Source organism: Cajanus cajan, chromosome 4, assembly GCF_000230855.2.
Source record: "Cajanus cajan strain Asha chromosome 4, NIPB_CcT2T_4, whole genome shotgun sequence".
In the NCBI taxonomy this organism is placed as follows: domain Eukaryota; kingdom Viridiplantae; phylum Streptophyta; class Magnoliopsida; order Fabales; family Fabaceae; genus Cajanus; species Cajanus cajan.
This window is the reverse complement of record NC_138520.1, coordinates 11740293-11759741: the sequence shown is the minus strand read 5'-3', so window position 1 is coordinate 11759741 and position 19449 is coordinate 11740293. Positions and strand designations below refer to the sequence as shown.

The 19449-nt window shown below is 34.0% G+C and overlaps 2 protein-coding genes across 3 annotated transcripts; one reads left to right on the top strand and one right to left on the bottom strand.

The window, feature by feature from the left end:
* Positions 1 to 1303: 1303 nt before the first annotated feature.
* LOC145957162 (uncharacterized) lies at positions 1304 to 1738 on the bottom strand. The gene has a single exon (XM_083073379.1). The coding sequence runs from the start codon at positions 1736 to 1738 to the stop codon at positions 1304 to 1306; it is 435 nt and encodes a 144-aa protein (XP_082929505.1).
* A 5276-nt stretch (positions 1739 to 7014) lies between these two features.
* Positions 7015 to 19079, top strand: LOC145956705 (uncharacterized). 2 transcript variants are annotated; one of them, XM_083072245.1, is made up of 11 exons: positions 7015 to 8845; positions 11185 to 11436; positions 11565 to 11640; positions 11917 to 12025; positions 13288 to 14315; positions 14437 to 14678; positions 14763 to 15132; positions 15219 to 15320; positions 15402 to 15614; positions 16207 to 16349; positions 16433 to 19079. In XM_083072245.1, the coding sequence occupies exons 7-11, from the start codon at positions 15103 to 15105 to the stop codon at positions 16533 to 16535; spliced, it is 591 nt and encodes a 196-aa protein (XP_082928371.1). In that variant the 5' UTR covers positions 7015 to 8845; positions 11185 to 11436; positions 11565 to 11640; positions 11917 to 12025; positions 13288 to 14315; positions 14437 to 14678; positions 14763 to 15102; the 3' UTR covers positions 16536 to 19079. The 2 variants fall into 2 exon arrangements, with proteins under 2 accessions (XP_082928371.1, XP_082928370.1); XM_083072244.1 differs by having other exon boundaries at positions 11185 to 12025.
* Positions 19080 to 19449: the final 370 nt, after the last annotated feature.

Genomic DNA, 19449 nt, shown 5'->3' with positions numbered 1-19449 from the left:
CAATAGGATTTAAGCAGTTCTCATTGGATTCTGACCTTGGATCGAGGTTGGTGACTTTAGCCTAAGCTATGTGAACCACGATGGGGGTGTCACCTTTGCGCCGCTCCTTAGTTGGTGGCGACGTTTTCAAACTTTCGGCGTAGCACTGCTGAGCTGTTCTTTGATTTGCCTTAATGGAGATTATCTGTCTGTTGGTCCTCGGGAACTTCATCGCCAAATGTGGGGTGGACACTACAGCTTCGAGTTGATTCAACGTCATCCTGCCTATGATGATGTTGTATGATGTGTTGGCGTCGACGAGGAGGTATATGACCATTCTTCTTTTGGAGTTGGGGGGTGCTCCAAAGGTTGTCAACAACTCTATGTAGCCACGAGTGTCGACTCGTTCGCCTACAAAACTGACTAGGGGTTCGGTATGAGGTTAGATAAGAGTATGGGGGATGTCTAACCTCAGAAATGTTGGCCAATATAAGACGTCAGCCGAGCTTCCTTGGTCAATCAATGCCTTGTGGACCTCCTAGTTGGCTACTTCAACCGCGATGACCATGGGATTGTCCTGGTTTGCACAAATGTTGGTGTAATCATCATCTGTGAAGGTAACAGGCAATGTGTTGCGCTACAGAGTTGAGGTGTCAAGGTGAACGATGTTGATACTCCGTAGGTGTCATTTGCATGCCGAGTTGCTTGGGCCTCCTTTAGCGAATCCACCTATGATTGTATTAATTACTCCTCGTAAGGGAGGGGTTTCTGTGTCATGACTTACCTCAGCCTGTACTATCCTGCCGATGTTTTTCTGGGATCTAGAAGGTTGGTCCACTATGGAGTTGGAGTCTCGCCCTCGTCCTCTACCCTGCCCCTAGTAGCTGCTTCTCTAAGACTGGGACCGCTGGACGTACTACCCGAGGTGTCCCCCTTGGACAAGTTCTTCGATGCGGTCCCTGAGTGTTTAGGACTCCTCGATGGTGTGGCCGTAATTTCTGTGGTAGCGACAATGCTTTATCTTGTCAACACTATTGGGACTATGCCCGGGTGGTGGTAGGCTGATCAGGTCGACATTATTGGCTTCTTCCAGTATATGCACCCGAGGTGTGTTTAGGGGAGTGTAGAAGTCGTAATTCTCGCCCTTGTTTTGTCGCACTTTTTTAAATTGGTTGTCGTTGGAGATTCTCAACTTATCCTTGTGAACTTGGTCTTGTTTCCCCTACGACATTCCACAGACTTGGTTGTAAAACTTAGTATGTTCTTCCATCTGGATGTATCCAGTGACCCGAGCGCATAACTCATCCATGTCAGAAGGAGGTCGCTAGCAGAGGTTGTCAACAAAGGGGCCCGGCTTCAGTGCCATGAGCATGGCGTGTAGGGTGACTTCGGGATTCAAGTTACGGATCTGAATGGAGACATTGTCGAATCGTTCCATGAATTTCTGTAGCAGCTTGTCATCGCCCTGTCTGAGGTTGGCTAAGGCAGCGGATGTAATGTGGTGAGGCTGGCTTGTTGCGTACTGTGCCGTAAATCGTCTTACCAAGGTATCGAAATTGTTGATCGATCCTGTTGGCAACTGGGTATACCAAGCAAGTGTCGGGCCTTTCAATGAGGTCGGAAAGACCCGACACAGGATAGCATCGTCATTAGTGTATAGGTTCAGCTGTGTGACGTAGATATCGACGTGCTCGTCTGGGTTAGTGGTGTCATCATACAAGCGATATTCAGGGGCTTCCATCCGAAGGGGTGTTTCCATAATGCCATCAACGAAGGGATGACGAAGGACGCTTGTCTGATGTGCTAGAGCCTGGCAGCGTGTTGCTGACTTCGTGGTCTGATCTTTGTGTTAGCACGCGTGACCGATGCGTCGTTGACCGATGAGTGGTTGTCATGTGCGCTGTCAGTGGTGGGGAAACCGACTGGTGCTCCTCCTCATGGTGGTTGCTTGGCTGAGGAGGTGGGTTTGGAGGTCATTTATGGAGCTGAGCGCGGATGTGCTCGTTCTCTTCCCGTAGCGCCACCTGGCTTCATGTTGGGTGTGCATGTTCTCCAGGTCCGCGGTGTGTTGTTGTTGCAGTTGGTCGACCTGCTTGATTAATTGTCACAACTAGCGTCGCTTCTCCTTCCATTCTTGATACGTCCAGATCTTCCTCGTCTGTCACTCTTCTGTTATGGCTTCGAGTGAAAACTATAAGATTGGCCGAAAAGAGAATTCTTGATCTGCCCCACGGTGGGAGCCAGATGTTCTCACCTGAGATTGGTCAAGGGGCGACCACTCCGATGAGATTGATGAGCCTCTCCTACTGGGTGCGTCGGTCATGCCGAGATGGGGGTGGTACTTGCAAAAGAGACTACGATGCTAAAGTTAGTCTTTGTAGATGTGTGGGTCTCTTATATAATACACGTACCTTGGTGTGAATTAGGGTTTTCTCCCTAAACGAGAATAGGGTTGATCTGGGCCTATGATTGCTTGTGGTCCAATGGACCGTGGGCATGCGTGTTAACCGATATCATGTAGTGTTTGGATATCGAGCTCGATCTCCGTGTTCGAGGTGAATAATTTAACATATTTTATTAAAAAATAATTTAACCGATAAAATTAATTTTACTAGAGATATTTGGTATTCACTATAGCTCAAGTGAATCATATGTCCAATTACTCAACAGTAGTAATTACCTTATTTTTAACTTATTTTTATTTATCTATTTTTATTTTCTTTATTTTTTCATTCTATTTCTCATATACTTCTTTTCTCTTTGTCAAACACACTTTAAGACTAGTAGTAGTATCCTTGAAAACACTTCTAAATTTTGTTGCTCTAGGTTTTTTATTTCAAATAAATAACCTTGGTATATATAAATACTCTTAAGTGCCTTTAAGAATATATGTCCCCAACATATAGGCACGTTCATCAATTAAGGATATGATATTCTTATCAACTAGTTCAAAGAATTTGAGACCAAGGGTCCACGTGTCCAAAGCATCCAATACGGCAAAAGTCAACATCAATTAATGAAAGGAAAGAAAAAAGTCTTCCCATAACCCTTGTCCTTAACTCTTAATGTAACTGCCACATAATTAGTTCAAGCTTTCAAGCGAGTTGATGATGGTTGTAATGTTGTGCAGACTTTAGCTTTGATTTTGCTGATTTTTGTAACTTTTGTTTGTTTGGTATTGAAAGTTGTTAACATGGATGTTAATATATTGAAGGCTTTGAAGTTTGAATCGGGTGGTTCTACTGTGAAGACATTCATAATGTATGTTTCTTTATTGATTCTATATCTATGTTGCATTTATTTGGTTTGTAGCAGTTTTTTTTTTACATGTTCGCTCAGTATGTATGCTTTTTGCCCTTGTTTGTTGGAGATTCTCTATACAGTAGAAACTCTTTATGTAACAGCCCAATTTTCAATGGGCCGTAGGCCCAATTCATTGCCCAGAATGGGCCGTTTCAAAAGTGAAACGGGCCGTTCTGGAATAAGTTAAAGGCCCAAAATTTGAGAAGCAGAACGGGCCGTTCTGGAGGGAGAACGGGTCGTTCCGATTTTGAGAACAGGCCGTTTCAGAGGGAGAACGGGCCGTTCTGGTTTGGAGAACGGGTTGTTCCGGAGGGAGAACGGGCCGTTCTGCTGGGATTGGGAACGGGCCGTTCTGGTTTTGGAACGGGCCGTTCCAGTTCAAAAATTTGCGTAGATTTGAAGGGTCCAGAACGGTTGTTCCACTTTTGGAACGGGCCGTTCCGGTAGGTGAGCCTAAAATCCTATAAATAGCGCCCCTCACCTCTCATTTTCACACATCTCTCATTCTCTCTTCCTATTCTCTTCTGCTCTTTCTTCTTCCCCTCTTCTTCTCTGAAGACCATGGGGCACTTAGAGGAGGAGACCAAGAGATCCCTGTTGTAGTTTCAACTGCTGCTTATCCAGGTACGGGAGAAAAAGGGAATTATTTATATGTAGAGTTACATGAGAGAATTGGGTAGAGGAAGAATCCATTAGGATTATGAGCAATTTTATAATTATTTCTATTTGGAGAATTACTGGTCTTATTTGATTCTGTATGAATTTAGGATTATGAATATATGATTTATTTGTAAAAATGATGCTCTAGGAGAGAGAACGAAATTATAGAAAAGTGCCTGTAGGCTAGGCTTTGGAAAAATTGAAATATTTCTGTTTGAGGAATTAATGATACCATTAGATTTTGTATGTGTTGAGGATTAGAAATATATATTTAATTTATAAGAATGATGATCTGAGAGGGAGAACGAAACTGTAGAAAAGTGCCTGTGAGTAAGTTTTGAAAGAATTGAGGGTTTTATTGTTTATGTTAAAGTTATATTAAATTGATAATTCCATTATTTATAATATTAATTTATGAATGTTATTGGTATATTATTTGATAAGAATTGATGATCTAGATGTAAATTGCTCGAAAGGTGTGTAAACCCTTATTTTGTTGGACTTGCCTGTTATGTATGTGGTATGGAATTGAACTGTGAGATGTTGTGTGGAATGTGAATGAAATGTGATTGTGGTTCTTCACACCTATGACCAGGGGTGAGCACGGCCCGGGATTGTTACATGGGTATCGTGACCTTGGTTAACATGTCAGGGGTGAGCACGGCCCTGAGTTAGGGGTAACGTGACCTTGGCACAGTGTTATATCAGGGGTGAGCACGGCCCGAGATTGTTACATGAGTATCGTGACCTTGGTTAACATGTCAGGGGTGAGCACGGCCCTAGGTTAGGGGTAACGTGACCTTGGCACAGTGTTATATCAGGGGTGAGCACGACTCTGAATTGTTACGTGGATATCGTGACCTTGGTTAACATGTCAGGGGTGAGCACGGCCCTGGGATAGGGATAACGTGACCTTGGCACAGTGTTATATCAGGGGCGAGCATGGCCTGAGATTGTTAAATGGGTAGCGTGACCTTGACATAGTGTGAAGTGTAAGATTGTGTGGATTGTGATGGATTGATGAAATTGTGGATTGAGATGTGAAGATGATAAAGGATTGTTAATTATGATATACATAAATGCTTGTGAATATTTCATTAAGTAATGAATAATGATGAGATTATGTTATGTTTTCCTTATGTGTTTTACATATAGATATTTTCTTTTCTCACCGTACAATTTGTGGATATTTTAGGTGAGGAAGATCTGGCTATGAGTGGCATCTAGAATGTCAACAGTTGATTTATGGGTATGCTCTGATATTGTGACATCGGGGCAGTGAATTTCTAGTACATGAATTGTATTTGAATACGGAGTTGAACCTATTATTTTGAAAATATTTTGTAACCTCTTACGTTTTATTTTCCAAGTTTCACTTTCAGAATATTTTGGATATTGAAGAATGTTTCTAAAGGTTTCATGTGAACCCTTTTACCTATTTTGAAAATTTGATTTTCTTAGTTTATATTATTACAATATATGTGTTGGGGTTGGGGTAGTAAGGGTGTCACACTTTAAATTAATACTCGGTAAATTAATAAACTCTCTAAAATAATAAATTTGTCCGGTCTCGACTTGGGCCAATGTAAAAAATTGAAAAACTCGATAAAATAATAAGATAATAATTTTTCGGGAGATCCTTTTATAATTTTCGGTCCCAAGAAAATCATAAATTAATAATTCATAGAAACTGAAAAAAAATATATTACACTCTATTGAAATATGATTCAATAGTTATCTGTTTTTCTTTAAAGTTCAAGTTATTTGGAGCTCATCTCTAACTTTTCTTATTGCATCCAATAGCTCAGGTGTTGTATTTTTGTATTGTATCATAAAGTTGTGAAAAGTGTTCGACGCCTTAAGTGCTTCCTTTCGCGTAACAGACTCTAAAGACACTGTATCATCTTCGTTGTATCATCTTCGTTGTCATCCTCTTTAAATTAATAATTATTAATTTATCAATAAATTAATAACTCTCTAAATTAATAAATTTCTCCAGTCCTGACATTATTAATTTAAAGAGTTTCTACTGTAATTGGTTAAGAGGGTGTTGACGTAAGCTAATTCTTGGTCTGACCTATTTGTTATAGATTATGCATAAGCTTTAAAGTGTTTTGCTATCAACAATTTCTATTATATTAGATGGAATTTCCAAGAGAAGAATTTTGCCCAATTTCTCAATTGAATAGATTTAGAAAAGAATAAACCGTTATTGAAAATATTACTTTTTCTTTTAAATAGTCTCTAAAGTGATAAAAAACTATTTAAATAATTCCTGAAGTATAAAATTTAATTAAATGTATAATTTGAAGTTTGTTACTTAATTATTACAATAATTTCAAATTATTTAATTATTAAAATAATTAATTTATATCTTATATTTTTATGTGTGTATTGTATATTGTATTATATATGTGTGTTTAGGACTTGGAATTTAGATTTTTAAAGTCGAAGAAAATTCGTACATGATAAAAGTGAATTTTTTCCATCAAAATCAAGTTAAGGTTGAAAAAATACTTGCGGGTTCGAATTTAGTTGTCATATTTAACTAGAGTGTATTTGACTCTCAAAGTGTTACTCATATTTTGCGGGTTAACTAAGACGTTAATATATTTAAATTTTATTTATTGTTTTTAATGTTAGTATTTTAAATTTTATATATTACTAGGTTATGCTACTAATATTATAAATACTAAAAGTAATCATCAGGCATACAAATTATATTATGGTAAAAGAAATAATTATTATTTCTGAATAACTTATTTTTTAAATACTAGTATTTTTATTATGTTCAATACACAATCTAAATATTTATTATATATAATTAAAATTTATAATAAATTATGTATATAAATATATGTGATATTTTAACATATTTAAAATTTATACAAATAGATATTTTAAACATATAAATTATATTTTATATTTTGGGATAAATTTAATTTAAAAACTAAATAAAAATTATAAATTATAAAATTTAATAAATTTTTATTGAAGAACGACACCTTATATGTTCTGATTCAAGATAATTATTATAATTTTAATTTAATATATTAAATAATAATAATAATAATAATAATAATAATAATAATGGGTGGATTTAGAAGAATACTGAAAGTAGATATAACTTTCAGATTGAACTCACGGGTCCACATGAATAATGAAGTATAAATAACTTTTGGTGATAAAGTATACTACTATTTTAATATGTGCAATATATAAATTAAATATTTATTATATATAACTAAAATTTATAATAAATTATATATGTGAATGAACATTATATTTAAATATATAAATTATATTTAAAATTTATATAAATAGATGTTTTTAAATATAAATTATATTTTAAATTTATGATAAATAAATTATATTATAGTATAATATTATTTTATTTATTGATAATTTATTTTAAAATATTAAAATTTAATTTATAAATAAATGATAAATAAATACTAAATTAGATAAGAAGTTAAAAAGTCTCTAAAAACTCTTCTTATCAAAGAAAAATATTAAAAAAATCTCTTACACAACATAAAGATTTGTATTTAATATATAGAGTTGATTCATAAAATAAAGATAAAATAATGATAAAAACTAGTGGACGTAAAATAGGAATAATAATTCTTTAAAAAAACACTAGTTATTTATAAAATATTTTTAATATTATTTTTTATATAATTTAATAGAATAATAATTTTAAAGAAATACTAGTTATTTATAAAGTATTTATAATATTATTTTAATAATTTACAACTATATATTAATTAGAGATCATTGAACTATTCTTTAAAATTATTTTCAATTTTTAATCTCTAAATTCCGTTAATACTAGAATTTTGTCTCTAGACTATTCCAATTAGAGACCAATTTTTTTGGTACCTAATAAATTAATAGTGACTAAAAGTTAGTCTTTAATATTTCTATTTGAGACTGATAAACTGATCTCTAATGTGTGCAATTAGACATTAAAAGCATGCTATACAAAGCAAGTTAACAATGCTCAAAAATTAGTCTCTTGTTGCAAGAAGTTAGAATCTAAAAACTTTGTCTCTAATTTTATTGCATCTTGAGACTAAAATATGTGTCTTAAGTTTGCAAATGGTTACCGAAAACTATGCCTCTAATAGCATTTTAGTCATAGACTGAAAAACTTGTATCCAAATAAATAAATATTTTTTTAGTTCATTAGCCACCGATAATGTAGCCTTTAATTAGATTCGTATTTTTCAATGACTATACAGACAAAATTAGGAACAAAAATATTCAATCTCTAAAGGAGTTTTAAAATTAGATACTATAGTGTTCTAATAAATGTAAACCCTATACCAGTCTTTATTTTATGAATTTTTTATAGTGACATGTCGCATACTCGTGACATATCTCACTCTAGTGAAAAATATATATTTCTTGATAAACTTTCAATGTCAAGTGTTATCCACACGACATAGAAAGTAGTGTGATGACATATTTGTACATATGTTAAAATATTATATGAAAGGTGTTAATTTACTTTTCATAAAAATTTCTTTTTATGGTAGATAAGTCAATAATCATCATAGAATAATGTGTTAATTAGTCTTTTATTCCTATAACGTCCTATTTTTTAATAATATTATTATTAAAGTGTTATTTTCTACGTTGAGAATTATTATTCTTATTTTTATACATGGAAAATTATTTATTATATTTATTTATTTAATTTAATGAGAGAAGGGAAAATGGGGCAGGTTGACCTGGTTCAGTGAATTTATGAGAAAGGATTAGGCAGAGTAGAAATCTGTCTCATTTTGGCATTCTGGAAGAATTAAGAGAGAGAGAAGGAGGAGAAGGAAGGAACTCTAAGGAGAAGTATTCAAATCATCCCAAAACTGCATCAATTGTTTTAGATCAACATAATAAGGTACGAGGGAAAATGAGTATTTCATATGTGGGATTATAAGAGAGAATGGGCAGTGGGAGAAATCCCTAAAGTTGAAATTGACAATTTAATTAGGTTCTATATTAACTTGTGAACATGTTTATTATATGAAATGGTAAAATTGAAGATTTGACAGTTAATTGAATTCACTGGAATGTCTCGATGGGTTAGGTTCTTAAATAATTAGGATCTTGTTAATCAATATGTGAATCCATGAATTGATGTTACATAATGTGTTTTTGTGTAAAAATAAATGTTTCTAACCAATTGGATTGAAAAAGGATGCATCCATGTTTGATTATGATCTCTTGGGGATGTTCTGTTCGTACTGCATTTTCTGGAAAATGCGTTAGTGTCAGGCTTACATTCATATTGATGAATACGAAGCCCAGATAGAATCACGTCGGGCATGATAATGTGGTGGTGCTTTTGTGGCTCCTTAGTGCCGGGTGTGAATTCCTGGTGCCGGGTAGGAGAGAGACCTAGTTCTCTTTGTGGCTTCTTAGCGTCGGGCAAAATTATAATTTCTCCAGGTGTAAAACTATATATGTACCCTCTATATTGGCTTAAAGTCGGGCACAACTTGGTGAAGCCCGACACAATTTATATATGTGCTATGTGTATTGATGTGTTTGATGATGATTGTGAGTTGTGTGGTGTTCATAGATGGCTATGGTACGATTAAGTATGGATGGTGTGTGTTTGGATGAATTGATGTACGAGTGTGGCTGAATGTGGCTTATTATTATCAATTGTGCGCATTGGCATTGATAGAAAGGATGAAAGTATGAGGTGACATGGCATGAGCATTGGTGTACGTTGCATACACATTTACTCTAGCCATAAGTATAGTGATTCAAAGGGGATGTATCCTTATACACTAGTCATAAGTGGTGATTAACAGTGTAACACCAGTCATAAGTGATGTAAACAGTGTGGGATGCAATATTTATACACTAACCATAACTGGTGATTAACTTTGTGACACCAATCATAAGTGGTGTAAATAGTGTGGCCATGTGTGGCGGTACCTGAGGAGATCGATTGACAAAGTTTGTCCATTGTGTGCCATTTTAAGTTGATGCTTCTTAGAAGATTGCATTGCATATGCATTGACATGAACATGAGCATTACGCATGAGTTGTATGATGATACTAGTTGATGGATATGTGAAATGATAATATTATTGTGATTGGTTTCTACTATGAATTTCATAAGGGTTGGTTCTATGTTTGAGTTGAGTTCTTTCCTTGTATCGTACATGTGAATGTTTCTTTTTCTCACCCGTGTACTTTATGTTTGTTTTAAGTAATTGTGTACGTAATGGGGTCTGAGAGTTGAAGTGATGGGTTTGCTCTGATAATATGACATCGGGGCAATGGGATTAGTGTAGGAATTTATAATTCATTTTCATTTAATTTTTCCTTCTTGTTTAGATACAATTGCAAATCTTATGTTTCATAATTTTGTTTTAATTTGATTGGAGGTTTAGCGGCAGATTATATGTGAACCTATTTTACCTGCAAGTTTTTAATTGAATTTCGTCCTCATTTAATTACATTATTTGTCTGGGTAGAATTGGTGTCACAATTCCAATCATTCTATGACGAGTGTTGACTTATCCATCATAGAAAGTTGACATTCTATGACGGATAAATCGTCACCCACCATAAAATGTTTTGTTATTAGGACACAAGAGGGCATGGACCCATTCGTATTCTCACTATTTACTCTTCTTCTTTCTCTCTGATGAACTTGTACACGTTCTTACTATTTATTGTTCTAACGTTTCCTTCAATTGACACTTTTGATGGTTCTAGTGACCACCATGACTAAGACGAACACTCTTATTCGCGTCCAATAGCCAACACGAGCAAAAATGTTGAACCATTGTCTTGCTCTCAAGTTTGTTCTTGTGCTTTGGTACTCAAGCCTTGTGATACAATGTGTTGAATTTTGAGATTGAATATAATTAATATATAATCATTGTATTGAATTTTGAATTGTTCGTTTGGACAGTATGGAAAGATATACATTTTTATAGTTGATTAATATATATATATATATACACTACCAAAAAATATGTATTTAACTGGGTTTTTTAATGAGGGTTATGCTAACCCTCGGGAACATAAGTAATTAACTGGGGTTTCAATAACCCTTGTTAAGTATTATTAAGTTACAGGGGTTAAAATTTAAAACCGTTGGTATATTTTAATAATATATTGTTTTTTTAATTTTTTTATTTTTGTAATGATAAATTTTTTTTTTCATTTCCCTCTCACTTATCTTTTGGTTTCCCTCTCTCACGAAAACGTAAGGCTTTGTAACTAAGAACACTCCTTCATCAGAAAAATGCAAATGACCTAGCCTCCCTCGACGCTCTCCAACTGCCTGTGATTTCTATAGCACCGAACAAGGTATGTTTTCCGCTCATCTTTTATCATTTGAAGACCGTAAGGCTTTGTAACTAAGAACACTCCTTCATCAGAAAAATGCAAATGACCTAGCCTCCCTCTCCGACGCTCTTCGACGTTCTCCGACTGCCTGCGATTTCTATAGCACCGAACAAGGTATGTTTTCCACTCACACTCTTGAGATTTAATATTGGAAAAATTCCCTGATCGTTGTTCATTTGGGGTTTTTTCGGATTATTTTCACTTTCAGTTTCATAATCTTTTGTTGCTCCATTTTGACCTAGCTGGTGAACGATCCTAATTCACGGTACAACAAACGAGAGTACCTTTGTTTGCTTTGCTGGAGATGCAACATAGAAGGTAATAGTTGGTGCCCTTTGTTGCTCCATTTTTACGTACATCATTCTTTTTTAGACATACTCAAATATTTTAATGTCATTAAAATGCGAAAACAAAAAGAATCTATATTTTTAGCTAAGAGATTCTTTACCAATATGGTTTCAGACTTAGTGTGTGAAGTTGGGTGGCAATAATATATGTATCTTTTTTTTTTTACTAATTTTATAAAAAGAAACCAAAGTCTCCAAGTTTTAATTTATATTTTAGCCCTGTTATACTTGTTTGGTATTCAAACAGGGGAGCACATTCATGTACAAGGAAGAAACAGGGGGATGTGACAATACTGTTAATTGCCAAACTTTGTGAGAGTGGAATGTGAAAGTGTTTTGCATTATTAGTGCAGCAGGTATTACTTCATCAGCAAACCCTATGCTTTAGTTTTTACTTTTTTGAGTATGATATATGTGTTGCTTAGATGTTGTTCTTTTCAGCGTTCTCGATTTGTTGGTTAGTTATATGTATACGTTGGTTTGTAAGGGTAATCCTCAATTTAGAAACCGGTTTTGAGTTATGCTCAAACTCGCTTTCTTAAGAGTTTGATATATAATTGTGGGTAGTGACAATACAAACAACAAAAGGCCTTATCACACTAGATGGGGTAGGCCACATGGATCACACGATGTTGATCCATTTGGATCGGTTAAACACGTATTGTGTGCATAGAAACAGAGTTCACACATTTCATCAGGGAACTGCAAGCCAATTCGCTAGTATCAGTTTGTAGTACCTTTGTGCACCGGGTTGCTGAAATTGGACAGTGAGTTTTGAACCTGTGTTTCTCAGGAGATGGTTTTGCACTTGTTGTTCGAAACTCAGAAATTGGTGAACCTATCAGCATTCACAAACGTGAGAAAGAGAAGGAACCGAAAAAAACTCAGAACCCCAAAACCTTTCAACAGTAGTGAGAGAGAGAGTGGGAGATAAAAAAATACAGTAGAGTCCCCAATCTCAAGGCACAACTTTAAGCTTTTATTAAAATTATGAGTTAATTATTCATTTATCTTGCCTTGGAAGTTAGCAAATTATTCATTTATAAAACGTGTTAAACAATTCTCTCCATTATTGATAGGTCAATATAAATTGAAGAAATATATACTTTTTTTTTTGTGTTCACCATTTTTCTCATTAAAACTTAAATGAGCAATTGAAATCTAAGGGGTCTAGCTTGGTTGGTTGAGCAAAGTGTGTGAGCTGTTGTAAACACTTTTGATACAGTGTTTGTTACCAATATTGTTAAGCTTGTCATTTTCAATTCTGTTTTCACTAAAACATGGTGATGCTGCATATTGTCCTCTCAGAATATTTTCTCTTGGCTCCTAGCTACTAAACTAGTCTAAATTCTCCAACACAATTCTAAATTTTAAGCATTAGATCATGTGATCCAACTGTCAAAAAGGGAAATATGCCTTTTAACTAATCGTGGGTCCTCCAATTACTCATAGAAAGCATTTGATTGGTAGGTGAAATTGAAAAAAAAAATTTAAGGATAGGTAAAAAAAGAAAGCAATTAAAAAAGTTAAAGAAAAGTAGTAAACTCGGAAAGAAAAATGAATGGAAAGATAATTGATTTGAAAGAGATAATATGTTTAATTGATTAGCCTTGACCAGGACGTTCTTTGAGGTTGCAACAACAGCTACATCAGCAGCTTGGTTACTTGTGGCATCATCGCATGATTGAGCTGGAGAAGCACCAACTAGCTAGTTCACGCCCTTGCTGTCCAGCATTGGAATTAGAAGTCCCTTTAAACAGTGCATGTGCAGTATGAGCTGTTCCATTCGGTGGAGACAGTCCAGCTCCTGCTGCACCAACATGCTGTGCATGCACATCATCCAAGCCTCCTACTGTACCAAACTGCGCCAGTTTAGTGGCTGAATCAGTAGCTGCTTCACCAGCCAGCTGCCTTTTCTTTTGACGGAACATAGCTGGATCACCATGCTGGTTAACTTTGGATTTATCCGTTACATGATCAGTCCCTTCCTCCACACTTCACACAAGTAGGTTTCCTTACTAATTATTAATATTTTAAAAACTTCCATTTAAATACAACACCTTAATATTTTATTTATAATATTTATTGGTTGTTAGGAACCTTAAAGAAGCCTAACACATTGAAAAAAAAATAACTCAACACCTTTGTTGCATGCACATCATCCACAACCTAGTATTGAACCTCCACCCCCACTTGTACATCAATGTAGAACATTACCTTCCCCGACATGTCAACCTCGTAAGATATCTCACGTCACATTTTAATTTAGTTTTCAATATTCAGTTACATTAATTGCATGTGATATGATTCTTAACTTTTATTATTCTCATGGCTTTACAGGAACCTTAAAGTTGAGGTTATTTTCCACCAACAAAACTAACTCTGCACCTCAACTAAATCTGCCACCTCCACCTGAATCTCAATTTGATTCTCATCCTACACATCCACCTCAATCTCATAGTCAACCGACACATGCTTCTAAGCCTGATTCTCAACCTTCACTTGCATCACCATTTGGTTCTCAGCCTATACTTAGTAATGAACCAGAGTCTGACTTTGATAGTGAAGTGGAAGCAAATGAAAACATTGAAATTCAAAAATCGCAACCTATAGCTCGTAAGAGAGCCTAGACAGTTGATGTGATTGGTAAGCATTTTACAAGATTATTGTATGACCTAGTTTAGCAACATTTATTCAATCAATTGGGTCAATAAATAAAAATATACCATTAAATTAATTTTTTTTAACATATTTGATAATTTGTTAGATGACCAAGGCACAAAGAACACAAAGTCACTTACGGTGAATGATGTTTGGTCGTTGCCTTCTAATGAAAGGGTTGTTGTAGAATGGAATGATGAAGACCAAGCAATTGCAGATAGTGGAGCATTGTTAAATAGGTTCTTAGGTCACCTTGCAAGAGACTCTGATGTATTCCCTATCAGTTATACTAGTTGGAAGAAGATTCCTAAAGACTACAAGCAAAATGTACTTAAGGACATCATTCAAGTAAGTGGTTATGCATTTTACTTACATTATATATTCAATTGTGCTACAAATTGTCTCTAACTTTGATCGTCGCATACTTTGAAGGCTAAGTTTGAAGTTGAGCATGATCTTCACGTGGCTTATATCTTCAAATCACTTAACATAAAATAGAGAGAGCATCGTTAAGAATTGTGGCAACAAAGGGATGATGGAACTCATAATAGAGATCAATTGATTGCAATGGTCCCAGAAGGATTAAATAAAGATCAATGGGCATCTTTTGTAGACTATCGTTTAGATTCAAAAACTAAGGTAAAATTAAATTTTAATTTATGTTTGATTTTTACTTGTATTTACAAATTGTTTTTATGTCAAATATTAGGAAAAAGCCCAAAAAAATAAAGAGAATAGAAAAAAGCAAACAATTCCCCACACAGGTGGTTCCATGAGCATTGCACGCAAGAAGCAAAAGATGGTAAGCATATGCTTCTTAATTTTTAATAATGAAATAATACTTTCTCTTTTTTAAATATAATTCTTGTTTTTTTTTGGATTTTGTAGGAATTAGAGTGTGGCCGCAAAGTTAGTAGGGGAGAAATATGGATAGCAACACATAAACATGCTAATGGGGAATTCGTGAATGATGAAGCCAAAGAAATTGGAGTAAGTTCAACTATATTAATGCTAAAAATGCTCAATATTTTTTTGAGGTTAACTTAACATGTTTCTTTGTGTTTTATGTAGGAAAAAATTGAATCATATGAATTGAGTGGAAGCATTTCAAAAGACATATCAAGTCAAGATTCCTTAGCTCAAACTTTAGGAAGTCAAGAACATTGTGGACGTGTTCGAGGATTAGGATTAGGACCTTGCCCATCCCGTGTGTTTGGACACACTGTACGCTCATATAGTGGGATATCCTCATTTTCTCCTTCTTGTAGAGAGTTACAAAATGAGGTTAGTAGTATGCTACAATTTCCTTTAGAATTTCAATGTTAGGTTTTAACTCCTTTAAATTGTTGTTTTAGCTTCTTTGGATCTCAAAAAATTAGAATATTGAATGGTACCTACTTGCATAAATCATTTATCATTAACTAATTAGATGTTATTCATTAAAATAAAGATTAGTTTTATGTCCCATTCTATAATTCTTGCTTTCTAATTTCATATTTGTCTTTCTTCTTGAAATAATATCTAGATAAACATCATTGATTGTGTTGTGCTCCTTGATAATCACCTAATTTATTGTTCCCAAGTTGTGCTTTAGCTTCTTTTGATTCCTAAAAAGGTAATATTTGTATAATAAGAATTTTTCATTGTAGATCTAATTTGAAGTCAATTTTAACAAAGTTTGTAATATTTTAGGTATACTTTGGTGATCTTGTTGGAATTTATGAGACTTTTTTTCATGTTGTCAACTATCTGTATAATTAAAACATTATTGTGGTTTAAAGTTTTGAAGAAAACAAATAAAATGTCACGTTTAATATTGGTATGATTTTCATTTCTACTTATGTTTTTATTTGTGTTGATTTTTCTTTTGAAACAGGTTATTGAATTGAAATCACAAATGGCTGAACAAAATCAGAAAATAGAGGAACAAAATAAAAGATTTGAGACAATGATGAATTTTTTTGCACAGAATTATCAAGGCAAAGGCTTCCTGACTTGCCTGTATTTCAATCTTCACCGGTAATATTTTAAATTTGAATTAATTTTATAAATATTTTAAAATATACTTTATATTTCTAACTAAGTTTTATATTTAATTATAGGTATCTGACCAAGGAAGTGCACAACCAATTAATGTCCCTAATCATTCTCCAACAAATTCTCAAGATAGAAAATAGGGATATATTTGTTAGGGAAAGATGTTGACCTTTTTGTTTTAGGAAAATCAATATTTTGTTGGATATGTTTTTATTACTTCTTAAAAAGTCATTTTGAATGTTACTAAACTATGGATGTTGCTTGTTAGGAATTTTTTTGGATGACTTGTTTATGTACATTTGCTTATTAATATATTAAATTTGTGGATTGTTTGTTCATTTTATTTTTTAATATTTATATAACTTGTGCATTTCAAAATTTATATATAGATTGAAATATTATACATGGTTAAAAACCATTTATAAGCTACAGGGATTTAAAAATTACAAATACAAACAAGATATTAAAAATATAGTGTGGCATTAACGAGGGTTCACAACCCCTGATAAATTATGGAATTATATAAACAGCAGGTTATGTGCCAACATTAACGGGGGTTTAAAGCCCGTAGTAAATTAACAGTCAAAATTGATGATGGTGTTAACGGGGGTTTACAACCCCTGGTAGACTATGTCGTTAACGAGGGTTTCAAAACCGCGGGTATTCTATGCATTTCCGGGGGTTGTTAAAAACCGCTGGTAAATCGCTTGCCACGGATGCTTTCCCGGCGAAAATCACAACTGCAGGAAATGCATTTTCCGGAGGTTTTAACCGCGGGTAATGCCAAAAATAACCCACGTTAACTCTATTTTTTCTTGTAGTGATATATATATAGAAAGAGAGAGAGAGAGAGATAGAGAGAGAGAGAGAGAGAGAGGTTAAGTCTCATTTTAAATTTGATAAGATTTCAATTGACTATATTTCTTGTTGTTCTCAGGGTACATGCTTAATTGTGGTGAAATTGATGTCATCAATTTCATTTTGTGTACTTAGAGACCAATGCAAAATACTATCAAAACTTTGTCAAATTTAATTTATAAGACTTTACCTTTAGGTATTAATCAAGTATAAATAATTATCTTTCTGGATGAAATGTTTACGCATAAGTGTTGAATATGAGAATGGAGTGGAAAAGTTTCTTTAGTTTGCACAAAGGAATATTATAGATAGTAATGGAAGGTTATACTGTCCTTGTGTAAATTGTTTCAATTTGCAAAGTCAACCAATAGACATTATACATGTTTTGTATGATGGGTTTCTAAAAAACTACATAGTATAAACATGGTGTGGTGAATTATTAGACATGCCATGCATAGAAGCTCATCAAACACAAAAGAACAAGTCTATTTAAAGATCGATGATCGATTAGAGAACATGATTTGTGATGTTGGGCCTGATTCTTTCAAACACACACATTTGCATGATAGTTTGTGCACTAATGCTAAGAAACCATTGTATCCAGATTGTGCTAGTTTTTCACGATTGTCTATCATGTTAATATTGATCAATCTTAAAATAAAAAAGGATAGATTGATAAAAATTTCACATAATTACTTGAGTTGTTGAGTAACATGCTTCCCGAAGGTAACACGTTGCCAACACATACTTATAATGCAAAAAAAGATAATGTCTGATGGGTATGGAGTGTAAAAAAAAATTCATTCATGTCCCAACAATTGCACTTTGTACAAAAAATAGTTTGATAGCTTACATGAGTGTCTACAGTGTGGGGTATCACGATACGATACAAACTAAAGGAAAGTGACTCTAAAAGTGGGGTGAGCAAAGGTCCTTCTACGAAGATATTATGGTATCTTCCTATTTTTCCAAGGTTGAAGCATTTATTTGCTAATGTCCATGATACCAAAAACATTAGGTGACATGCAAATGGATGAAAGAAAAATGGACAACTGAAGCATCTAATTAATTCTTTGCAATGAAAAAAAATAGATTAGATGTTTCCATATTTCGGCAATGATCCAAAAAACCTTAGGCTTGAATTTGCTACAAATGGGATAAATCCATATGGAAACCTAAATAATAAACATAGTTCATGGCCTATATTGATAGTGATTCACAATTTACCTCCATGGTTGTGCATGAAGATTAAATATATGATGTTATTTATGATAATTTTAGGTCCAAGACAACCAGGAAATGATGAGATAAATCCAAAAAACCTTAGGCTTAGACTTGCTACAAATAGGATGAATTCATATGGTAACCTAAGCAGTAAACATGGTTCATGGCCTATATTGGTAGTTATTTACAACTTACCTTCATGGTTGTGCATGAAGTGTAAATATGTGATGGTATGTATGATGATTTTGAGTACAAGACAACTAGAAAATGATAGTCGTGTTTATCTAAGACCCTTGGTTGAGAATTTGAGGATGTTGTGGGAGGAAGCAGTTGATGTGTTTGATGGTTTTTTTGGCAAAACTTTTAAGCTGTGTGTCATGTTGTTTTGCACAATCAATGACTTTCCTACTTATGACAACTTAAATGATTACAATGTTAAGGTACACAAAGCTTGCCCTATATGTGAAAATGGCACATGTCACCATCAATTGTATTATAAAAGAAAACTAGTTTACCTAAGACATCAAAGATTTCTTAGTTGTAATCATCATTGACACGGATTAAAGAAAGCATTTAATGGTCTTTAGAAAAATGAAGTAGCTCCAACACCCTCAACTGGTAACCAAGTTTATGAATGGGTGAAGAATTTAATTGTGGTGATTGGGAAGAATGAAAAACAACCAATTGATAAATACATATGGAAGAAAATGTTGTTACTTTTTTATCTACCATATTGGAAGATACTTGATGTCAAACATTGTATAGATGTTAGACATTGTATATATTTCATACCTGGGGGAAAATGTTTGTGATAATGTTATTGAAGCACTTCTAAAAATTCATGGGAAGACAAAGGATGGTGTAAATGCTCATTTAGATATAGTTGACATAGGTATAAGAGAACAATTAGCTTAGCAAATTCATGGTAAGCAGACATTTTTGCCCCCTGTAGACACCTAATTTCGTTCGGGGGCATACAAACAACAAGATAAGACATCAG

Bases quoted from the DNA above. Each gene is read 5' to 3' on its own strand.
- LOC145956705 (XM_083072245.1), top strand. From the start codon at position 15,103: ATGAGCATTGCACGCAAGAAGCAAAAGATG. The intron at 15,615-16,206 runs GTTAGTAGTATG...CTTTTGAAACAG, and splicing joins GTAGAGAGTTACAAAATGAG to GTTATTGAATTGAAATCACA. The intron at 16,350-16,432 runs GTAATATTTTAA...ATTTAATTATAG, and splicing joins CTGTATTTCAATCTTCACCG to GTATCTGACCAAGGAAGTGC.
- LOC145957162 (XM_083073379.1), bottom strand. From the start codon at position 1,738: ATGGAAACACCCCTTCGGATGGAAGCCCCTGAATATCGCTTGTATGAT.